This window comes from Aspergillus undulatus, assembly GCF_047715775.1.
Source record: "Aspergillus undulatus strain CBS 261.88 unplaced genomic scaffold BDV17scaffold_114, whole genome shotgun sequence".
NCBI classification, from domain to species: domain Eukaryota; kingdom Fungi; phylum Ascomycota; class Eurotiomycetes; order Eurotiales; family Aspergillaceae; genus Aspergillus; species Aspergillus undulatus.
Window position 1 is genome coordinate 23,431 of NW_027396718.1, and position 11,204 is coordinate 34,634.

At 52.2% G+C, this 11,204-nt stretch overlaps 2 protein-coding genes across 2 annotated transcripts; both read right to left on the reverse strand.

Annotated features, from left to right (window-relative positions):
* Positions 1 to 699: 699 nt before the first annotated feature.
* BDV17DRAFT_296720 (type I polyketide synthase) lies at positions 700 to 8,514 on the reverse strand (the record flags this gene model as incomplete). Its single annotated transcript, XM_073763360.1, has 9 exons — positions 700 to 2,140; positions 2,190 to 2,521; positions 2,574 to 2,648; positions 2,709 to 6,067; positions 6,116 to 6,565; positions 6,641 to 7,052; positions 7,104 to 7,216; positions 7,282 to 7,405; positions 7,456 to 8,514. 9 exons carry the CDS (start codon positions 8,512 to 8,514, stop codon positions 700 to 702), a joined length of 7,365 nt encoding a protein of 2,454 aa, XP_073609904.1.
* A 1,994-nt stretch (positions 8,515 to 10,508) lies between these two features.
* On the reverse strand, positions 10,509 to 10,935 carry BDV17DRAFT_296721 (uncharacterized protein; the record flags this gene model as incomplete). Its single annotated transcript, XM_073763361.1, has 2 exons — positions 10,509 to 10,608; positions 10,658 to 10,935. The coding sequence occupies 2 exons, from the start codon at positions 10,933 to 10,935 to the stop codon at positions 10,509 to 10,511; spliced, it is 378 nt and encodes a 125-aa protein (XP_073609905.1).
* Between the last annotated feature and the right edge of the window lie 269 nt (positions 10,936 to 11,204).

An 11,204-nucleotide genomic window follows, 5' to 3' on the forward strand; every position in this document is an offset into this window, starting at 1 on the left:
GGAGGGTTTTCTTTGTGGATTAGGGTTGATTTGGCGTTCATGGGCGGAATGTAGTAAAATGATGCCAGTCGAAATACCACGAAATGAATTCTATATACTCGGGAAAATCACTTATCATACGACGACATCACATCACTCCATCAATCCTTCTCTAGATATATGTAGTAAAGCAAGTAGACCCTGGAACCCTTCCCGATCGTGGCTGTGCAATATCACTCGTGACGATCCGCGGACCCCCTCCGCGCCAAACCCAGCTCTGACCTGTCAATGACAGCATCTCATCCTGAGCGGCCGAGAAAGCCAGAGAAAGCTACCGGTCTCTGCTGGTTTCTGGCGGGTGAATGGTAAGCGGTGCACCCGGGCAAGTGACGCAGTGGCGGACGGGGTCAGTGGTCGGCGTGCACTGCCATGCTCGGCGGGTGCATGGGTTCCGTGGGTTGGGTCGTGACGCTGCAAGACTAAGTGTTAGGTAGACAGCTGCGACGGAGGCGCCGATCAAGGGTTCCAGTCTAAGGAACTTATGCTTATTCTAGGATGGCTGCTAGAAGCTACCAGGTTGGATCCAAATATACCAAGACTGGGTGACGCGTTTCGGTCACTTCACCTTTGCCCGGGCAGCAATCCGCGCCGAGCCTAAGCGTAAACCATGCCTTTCCTGCTTGACGAACTCAATTTTGCTACGTAATAATTGAGGCAGATTCAGAGCGTGACTGACTCGGCTGCAACTGCCTCATCCTTTCCCTTTCCCCCCTGGGCTCTTGCAAGCATAGCCGTGGCAACGGTCCGACCGAGGTCGCGCAGACTACCGCTGGCCAGAATCTGCACGACCGTAATTTCAACCTCGACCTTTCGCCGAATCCAATCCTTCAACTTGATGGCAAGAAGCGAGTCCGCGCCCAGGGATGACAGTGAGGCGTCGAGGTTCAACTCGGAGTGGTCGCGCAGCATGAGGTTGAATAGTGCCTTGCCAGCCTCGCTGCCTAAGAGCTCTGCTGACGCCTCATCGGTCAGAACATTCGGTTTTAGTTTGACTCCGTCGAGGAAGTGCTCGAGCGCGCGATCATTATGGGTATTGGATGGCTTGGCTGTCGTGTTCTCGGTTTCTGCTTCATTTAGGTTGTGATATAGAGCCATCCGAGGATCCCGCCGCCATGAGATCCGATTAGTCGGGGAATCCAGCGGACTCGTACTGCGCAGCCCGATACAAAGCTGACTGTGACTGACATAAGACGGCCACCTTGATGACTCTCCGTCTCCGACCGGGCTCGGCACCGCAGGGGGTAGAGAATTCTCAATCGCGAGTTGGACGGCATCAAGCAGGTCCTGCTCTTGTAGTATGTGTGTCCCCGTGGCCACGAAATGGTCGATGATATGCCGTTGTTCGCTTACATACCCCACTTCTTCCATAACACCGATGTTGAGGCTTGAACAAGGGAGTCCCAGAGAATGCCGGTACTGGACGAAAGCGTCTAAGAAGGCGTTTCCGGCTGCGTAGTTTGCGTGTCCTGTTTGGCCGATTAGGCCGGAAAGTGAGCTGAAGAGGAGGAAGTAGGACGTGCGGCGCCGGTATTTGAGGAGGGTATTGTGGATGTTCCAGGTTCCCTGGACTTTTGGTGCAAAAGCGGCCGTCCATTGTGCGAAGGACATGGTCGAAAGCGAGCCCTGATCTAGGGACATTGATGCTTGTATAACGCCCGCTATGGGAACGTCTGCGTCTAGGTTCTTGATGAGTGCGTCAACATCTTCTGCTTTGCTCACGTCGCCGGAGATAAGATCCACCCGACACCCTTGAGCACGGAGCTCTAGGACAAATTCATCCTCCTCTTTCTTTGCCGCGGATGGAGAAAAAAAGAGGAAATGCCGGGCACCGTTACATGCCATCCAAGAGCTGACAGAGCGTCCAAGCCCACCTAAGCCGCCAATGATTATGTGTATGGCATCCGAACGGAAGGATGGCGTTCTCATTTTTGCTGCCACAGGCAATGAAGTTGAGTCTTCGGGCATGGTCACGGCGACTTTGCCGATAGGATTGTTTTGCATGCATCGGAACGCAAGTTCAACACTCTCAGCTGGGAATTCCTGCAGAGGGAGGGGGCTTAGTTCACCCAGGGCATAATGGTGCATGCACCGTCGAAGCAATCTATATTTAGTTAGCAAGGCTCATCTTGCTTGAAACACGCAGGGCTCACCCTTTGATTATTTCGGGTCGCTTCAGGCTGATTTGAGCCAGGTCGACCGTCGCAAAGGTGCGGTTACCCCCAAAGACATTTATAGGCGGTTGATGTTTGGACTCCCGATGACCTAGGTCAACCAGAATACCAAATTCAGCCACACATTTCCACAAAGCGTGCACCAGTTCCCCAGCCAGAGAATTGAGCACTACGTCTACCCCTCGACCTTGCGTGGCGACCAAGACTTGATGGGCCCATCTGCCATCATTGTATTTGAAGATGCGATTTTTCGGAATACCTATCTGCAACAAATAGTCGAATTCCGCATCGTTTATAACGGTGCAATATGCCTAAGTTGTCATCGTCAGTACGCATAAGGCTGAGTAGGATGTGGGAGCATACCTCAGCGCCAATAATCCGGCAAATCTGAATAGCAGCTAGACCAGTGTCGCTGCAGGCGAATTGTATAAGGACAGTCTAAAAACTGTTAGTTCAATTATACTTTTTGTTCAACGAAAAACGAAGAACGAAACCTACATTACCATATTTCAACCGTGCAACGTCGACTAGCGAGTATAGCGCCGTAGCAAAGGCAAGCGGCATCGTAGCTCCCTCAGCCCAGTTCAGACCGCGAGCCATCCGTACACATAACTTCTCGCTGGTGATGAATCGCGTGGCAAACGCTCCTGCGTCTGCCGGCAATGCTATGACTCGATCACCCACGCGCAAGTTCTTTACGCCGGGACCAACCCGCTCGACAGCCCCGGCGCATTCAATGCCGAGCCCAGCGCCAAGGGTAACCCCGGTAGCCAGAAGATCGTTGGAGTTGACGCCAACCACACGTGTTTGCACCTCCACCCAGTCATCCTGTGACGAGGGAGCCGCGAGGGACTTGCTTCTCCATATAAGTGAGTCTAGCTCGCCAGGCTTCTCAGTTTCAAGCACTGCCACAGTCGAATCGTGATTCTCAGGTACTCTGGTATCCATGAGCTCTTCACCAACGACGACCGGGTAGAACTTGCCAACCATCAGTGTTCCGTCGGCGTAAGCATATTCCAGCAATGGGTCAAACTCTGCGCTATCTTCGAGGTTGCGGACACGGTCCGCTACAGTAATCGCGGCTTGGAACGCCCGTTGATCGACGACGTCAAGCTCCAGCGTGGCAATGATCAGCCCCAACTCCCTCCGGGCCGTGCGAAGAAGGCCGAGTGTGGCTGCATATCGTGGGTCTGGGCAGTTGACTATGGATGATCGGGTCACCCACAGCATCGGTTTTTGATGGAGAGCGGTAATAGTATCTCGTAAGTCGAGGTATCTGCGTTCAGTCATTGAATGCAGCTGAGGTCCGTCCACTTCCAGTAGCGAGATAACCAATTGGTCAGCGGGAAGCTCATCGCCCAAATGGCGAACATCACAAGAAAACTTTTCAGCGTGAAGAATGGTAAGTAAGAGTTCTAAGCTGTCAGAATCCTTCTCACAGAGGATTGTGGCCCGTTTGTTGGTCTCGTGACGGTTATCCGGCACAGATGAGATAATGTGAGCGTTCATCTGACCATCATGGACGACGGCATCCGTTCCAGACAACCCAGCAGCACGCAATTCTGCATCCCATCTCTCTGGGGAGATATATGGCTCCCACGGGCGGTCATCAATGCTGAGCCACCAGCCGGGTAATGTTCCCATGATAAAGTTTATCCACTTGGTGACGGGTGCCAGTTCCTGTAGGAAGAGCTTCCCGTTTGGCTCCATAAGGGCTTTGACATTTGCGAGCGTTCTATGGAGATCGGGAGTAGCGTGGAGGACGTTAGAGGCAATAACAAGATCATAAGACGCATCAAACCCCTGGGAAGCTACATCCGCCGAAATGTCAAGTGCGCGATAGGTGATGCCATCATAGGCGCTAAAGCGCTCTCGGGCGCTATCGAAGAACCCAGGTGAGATATCTGTATATGTGTAACTCTTGTACAAGCGTTCGCCATGAGGTCCTCGTAGGGCTGGGAGGATAGTGGCGGTCACGCCGCCTGTCCCAGCTCCAATTTCCAGCACGTTCATGGTCGGCCTGTTGTGCGCGAACACTCGGAAGAAGTCAACAAAGTCGCAAAGCTTAAACCCGTACACTGCGGATAGCAAGTCATCCTTCATGAGTAGAGTCAATGGATTTACCTGCCCTTCGAACAACGCGCTGCTTTCATGATAAACGCGAATGACCGCTGTGGCCACATCCCTGGCGGGAGTTTTTAGTGCCGCCGCATAGAGTTTCTTGATGTGGCATTTTCGGTCGGGAGACGACATTGACGAAATTGCCTGACAAAAGGAGATATTAGGGTAATCACCGCATTCGGCACGCCTTCGCTGAATGCCCAGCCACTCGCGGTACTTGGCGTAATGTGGCAACGCTGGAGTCGTTGGCGTATGTTGCTCGCTTTCAATCATGCAAGCCAATGCCAATTCCTCGACCAGAACCAGATGCTCCGACATATCGGAAGTCGGTCGAATGAGACAAGTGATATTTGCAGCATCAATGTCAGGCTGCCACACGAGTCGGGCGCCAGCGTGGGGATCAACACCGCGGGTATCTCTGCCCTTCGAGACAGAAAACTGAGCATTTCGCATAACAAACACGAGCTTCCCGTCAGAGAAGCCTGCGGCATCGCCGCGTATTTTGCGCTCGTCGGTAGATGTGATCATGGACTGGGTAGCAATCGGGCCGGACGCAGAACGCACGTAAATCTCGTCAATATACTTCGGCACAGCTACATGGTCGAAATGCCGACCTTGCGCCTCTGCAACACCAAACAATTGGAGAACGGAGTTCATCGTACAGGGGTGTATGGCATAGTTGGTTTCCTGCTGCTCGCGCGTATCCAACACCTCGGCCGTTGCCTCACAAGCCGTCACGTTGGCGGCAATCTTGTCCATTGCGCAAAACCGCGATCCATAATCCACTCCTAACTTCTTCATAGCACGGGTATAGTCATGCAACTTGACCTTCCGAGGGCCTGGGCTCAACGGAACGATATCAAATGGGATATCTTGACCTCCCTTTGCCTGCCCAGAGCAGAGCTTTTCCCACGTGCCTTCTGAATGACTCGTGATACTAAACTCATACCATTCGGACTGCTGTAATGGTCGGAGCTGCGTCAAGATTTCCAGGGGCTGATTCTCGCACAGGGTAGGCACGGTGAGGAATTCTATGTGACGTATGAAGTAGTCATGCTGTCCCGTGAGCTGGCGAATGGCTTCGCCCACCATCCCAATATAAGCCGCTTGCGGGAAGACAACCTTGTCTTCCACGACATGATCTCGAAGCCAAAGAACATTCTCAAGGTAGATAACAGATCGCCAGAGCGGCTCTGTGTCATTGCCATCAGGTATTTTGGACCCGAGTATATCATGATGAGGGTGTTGACGGAACCGCCAATTCCGGGAAACCCGCGACTCAGACCAGAAGCGGTGGTCATATTGCCATTGATACGGCGGAAGACCTGTGTCAACACCGCCAGTATATAGAGGTGATAGATCGATGTCTGTAAGTTGAAACAAGCGACCGGCCGTGCGGAGGATTGAAGTGTATGCATCCGTTCCCCGGACCAGGGTCGGAATGTAGGAAACCGACGGGGCAATATCACGTAATGGCCCACAAAGCACAGAGTGCGGTCCGACTTCGAGGAACAGTGGGGTTGACAGGGTCTCCATAATGTTCTTGATGGCCGAATAAAATAGCACTGGCGAGGTGAGATTGCGGCACCAATAACCGGCGTTGAGCTCTGCCGTGCTCTGAAGGGGAGTCCCCGTTACAGAAGATACAAAGATGCTCGACAATTTCTCTATCCGTTCAGCTATGTTGAGCGCGGCAAGACGTTCCATGTAATCGTCAGCCACGACGTTCATTTGTGCTGCGGGCAGTTAGTCGGATGTCCTATGACCGAGGAGTGGCAACAAACCGGAATGATAGGCACAGTTCACGGGCAAACGTTTCATCGAGACGTCTGGGTAGCAGTTCCGTAGATTATCAGCTATAGTATCCAGTGCACCTGTATCTCCGCTGAGGGTTACATTTCTGGGGCTGTTCTCGCATGCAATAGCCAAATTGCCGGTGAGGTGAGGAGAGACCTGCTCCCGGCTCAGGCTGACAGCCACAATCCCTCCACGTTTATCAGCCCGACTTGCGACTTGGCCTCTGTGGTACGATACAAGTATGGCTTCGGCTGCTGTCAGTGCACCGGCGGCATATGCAGCCGCAATCTCGCCAGCAGAGTGACCAACCACGGCAGCGTGTCTGACTTTCAAGGACTTCAAGACATCGACAAGGGCGATCTGAATCGCAGTGCAGCAGGGCTGGGAGTATTCGGCTTGGGAGAGCCGTGAAGCGGATTCTGGCCGTGACAGCTCCTCTGTGCGGGACGAGTTAGCATCCACTTTAAAGTGAGCGGCTCATGACAGGGACTCGCCAGCAAGGGTCCATGAACGACCGGAAACAGCATTATGCAACACTGCGTCCAAGTGACGAATAGTATCTTGGGCGACCGCACTATTTCTCAAAAGTTCCCGGCCCATGCCCGCAGACTGAGCTCCTTGACCAGAGAAAACCCAAACCAGATTTGACGGGGTTCCTGCTTTCTGTATTGGGGATATATCCCAGGAGTCGCCCGTAGGAACTGCAAACGCCCGATGGGGAAGTATCTGGCGGTGGCACGCCAGCGTATAGCTTGCGTCAGCAATTCGGTCAGGTCTGTTTTTCAAGCAGTCCAAATTGCTCGCAATGGCACGCTTCACCGTCTCAGGATGGGTTCCAGAAAAAACTAACAGCTGAGGCTTGTCGGCTAATGAGTGACCGGTTACCGCTGTTCCCAAAACAGACTTGGTCGATTCTAGCAGAACCTGGGGTCGCGTTAGTCAAATTACGACTGCGATGCTAGTTCTCGACATTACATGACCGTTCGCTCCGCCAATGCCGAATCCGTTGAGCCCTACTCTCTCTGCCTTTCCTTCTGGCCATGGCTCAGATTTCACGGGGACGCGAAGACGGGCCGGTCCGAATGGGACTATCATAACATTAGCTCATCTTGGCTTATGAAGATCATGTACTAGGGAACAGGCACGAACTGACTCTTTGGGTTAGGCGCAGTAAAGTTTATGTTGGGTGGAATTGTTCGATTCTCCAGCGCTAATACCATCTTGATAATGCTGCTCAGCCCTGATGCTCCCTCACTGTGTCCGATGTTCGGTTTCACCTGGGATTGCTTGTCAGCGACGAAGCGACCATGGTCTGAATTGCGCATACCGATCCTATCAGCACTCCGCCGAGCTCACCGAAGACTTTGGCCACCGCTCTCCCTTCCCGTATATCGCCCACCATAGTCCCTGTTCCATGACATTCAATCATAGCCGTCTCCGATATTTCAGTGATACCAGCTAGCTGGTGGCTTCGGCGAATGAGGAGCTCATGACTTTCTGGGCTGGGAATATATAGCGGGGCTCTCGGTCCATCCGAATTAATGCAGACAGAACGGATAACAGAACGAATCGGATCTCCGTCGCGTACGGCATGAGACAGTCGCTTGATGTGGATAGCATTGACGGCCTCTCCTCTCGCGTAGCCGTCTGCGTGGGCATCGAAAGATCGACAATTACCTTGAGGAGAAAGCACCCCAAGTTCCGACATGGTTGTTGTCATTCGGGGGGAGAGAATCAGATTGCAGCCGCCTACGACGGCCGACGAGCACTCTCCGACGTGGAGCGCCTGGCAAGCAGCATGCAAAGCCATCAGCGAAGAAGAACAAGCAGTGCGAATAGTCATGCTCGGGCCAGTGAGACCCAATTCTTTTGACACTCGATTTGAGATGGCGAAGTCGCCGTAGCCTGCGACGCAGTGCATCCCTGGGTGATGAGGATCTTTGGTCTGAATATCCATCCAATCTTCTCCGAGTGCGCCCACATAGAGACCGATGTCTTTTCCTTTGTAGTCAGCGGTCCCGCTATTTTCTAGACATTCGTAAACCACCTCCATCATTAGCCGCTGCTGAGGGTCAAGGAGTTCTAGCTCCTTGGGCGACATTGACCAGAATGAGCTGTCGACGGCGGCCAGATCAATGTTAAGGAAATAGCCGTATTCTGTGCAGACGTGGCCTGCCTTTCCCTTTGGACCAAGAAAAGCATCGATATTGTAGCGCGATGCTGGAACCCGACAGCGACCACTCCGCTTGTCGATAAGGAAGTTCCAGAATTGTTCTGTCGTGTGAATAGAGCCAGGAAGGCGAAGCCCAATGCCAATAATGGCAATTGGGTCGTCAACCCAAGGGCTTGAGGCAAGGGGTTCATCGGATAAGGCCGCTTGGGCCATTATAATGGTCAGCTTGTTTGAGATAGAATAGGGAACTTAGAATAGAAGTTATTTATCAGAGATCAGACTGCTGCGCTGAGCATTCTGATGAAGATGGGAGCAGCGAGTCCTAAATAGCCATCCGAATGCGTACTTTCTACCCTGGGTTGTCGGTATTTGATATTGGATCGCAACTACGACGACTGTGATCAACCGCCGCATCCGAGTGAGAGGAGCGATGGTTGCCCCGCGCAGCACAGAGAGCCCCAATAGGTTGATGACGCCCATGGCCGCGTTCTCAAATGAGACAACGTGGCAAGCGCAAGCTGCATGACCACTAGCGAGTGCTTGTGCTGTGGCTGAGATTGGCACTGATATTGATGCTTAAGCGAGTAGGCACTGACCAATGTAATTCTCCCGTTGAAGGTGAAAGGAAAGTCTCCTCTTTCCTGACCAGGAAGGAGAATATGTGCTTGCGAACGCATTTGTCAACACATGTGATAGTCGGTCATCGGCTTATCGGATGAACGTAATGCTGAAATCGGTTGGCTGTCGACACCCTGCACTGCTAGTCCTCTAGCTGCAGGTCCCAAGGCGGATTTCGGACCAACGAATTTCCGTCGAGATATTAGCTACCACGACAGTGACCTCCCCTGTGCTTCATATGCCAGGGGCATAGTATGCATTGAAACGTTGCATAACTTGAATAGCCCATGTTTTGTACTAGTAAGCAGGACTCGGCGACGCCGGGGTTGTCAGTAAGCAGTGAGATGAACCGAGAGGGGCTGTGAGTAGCCATGAGTTAGGCCGATGCGGATGATCATTGAGATTGTAGATCTTTGCGGCGCAGACGAGCTGCGTTTAGACTTTTCAGAGAGCCGCCGACCGGTTGAGGGCGTCGGTGCTGGTTGGGGGACGTTTGGATCTCGTGCCTCCATCACAACGACATGCATTAGCGCAGTGATAATCGATCGATTGGCGATCATGGTTCGTGAGATGATGCAGACCAGTGAGAAGAGGATGACCTTGCTGTCGATCGTGACAACGCTGAGACAAAGGAGATGATGGAAGAGGGAAGGCATGAAGGAAAGAGAGCGGATGAGAAGACGAGGACCAGCCAGCCACGCGATGCTGTACAGATGGCAACCACCACCAGAAGAAATTATATGAATGGCTCATTATGGGCTTATCAAGTCTTGAGCATGATGCTTACCCCGTCGACGCGCCCTAGGCGAGTTTCTCCCATACTATTCGCCAATGATGCCGATATATATATTTCATATCAAAGCATTTACGAATAACAAGTAGGTCTCAAGAAAGAAAAGAGGAAAGTTTGTCTGAAGTAGCATAGCCCGTAAGCCAATAAATATCCGCTTGCTTAAAGCAAAACCGGGTCTTTTTTATTTTTTTTTATTTTTTTATTTTTTTTATTTTTTTATTTTTATTTTTTTTATTTCTATTTTTGCTTGCGTTCTCTATCCCTTTTAGTATCGACCGCTGGATATAAGCTTAATTTTGCGGAGACTGCAAGCTTTGCGTTGCAGGTGTACCTAGCTAAGAACTACCTGCTCTGGTGACGAAAAGCAAAAACATACAACAGCTGTTACTTCAAACACCATACTACTAACCAGGCGGCATGTGGCCTCAACGCGGCCAGAAGTCGGGTGGGTGCCGCCCGGGTGAGCTAGCGGGTGAGTAGGGTGAGTGCATAATAGAGATTCTCACTGACGCGGCTCACCTGCCTTCCTTACCTTGCGTAACCTGTTTATCTTACCCAGCTATAAACCTTGATACCCGCCCCCTACAGAGACTGATCACAGATTGGCTATAGCCATAACTGCATAGCCACAGGTCTGCGGGAAAATATCGCTGCCTGGAAGGCCACAGCCCGACATTTTGCCGGGCTGAGACACAGCCTTTGCCTCAGCTTTCCTCTTAAACCTCCCCTCAGCGTGAGCTCCTCCAAGCCCCATGCCTCCTGAATAGAGAAGATTTTGGTTCCTAGTACGGGGAGGTTATCTATTTTGCCAAGAGAAGCAGTAGCCGCCGTAGCCGTAGCCGTAGGCGTAGTAGATTGGGCGAGCTTCAAGTATGGTGGAGTTCGCATTCGTGTTGCTTTTGACGTCAGACTCGGGCTCGTCCAGGAGGGTCTTCCAGCGCGAACTGTGGATCCAGACGGACGGGGCCCACGCCGGGCCGGATCGCGACGGCCCACTCCTCGTTGCCGAAGAAGTTATATAATTCCAAAGAATGGTCGGTTGTTATTTCTGTGCCTCGAGCGGATAGCTGTGTGGGAACTACGGAGAGATCGATTTGGAAGTGCGGCGTGACATCGGGGACTGAGAGGGCATCGGGGGAAGGGGTAGATGGCGCCGCGCAGACGGTTGATGCCAGACTAAGGTTGAAGACCGCGAGGTCTAGCAGGGACTGAGATATTTTCATGCTGGAACACTTTGAGTGGGGAGCAGAATGGAAGGGACGGAGAGACAAAGAAGCGGGAGAAACAGGTTCGTGGGGGGCTCGTTTGATGGAAGAAGTAGCTACAATATTAGGTCCGGAATCATATTTCATTGCGGGCTGCCTCATGCGGGTGCCAGGTCATACTATGAAGCGCCATTGAGGGGACCGTAGTCGCTTGCGAAATCTCTTCTATCAGAATGTGTAACAGTCTGAAAGCAAGGGATATTTGGTTTCGGGATTCCTCTCCTAGA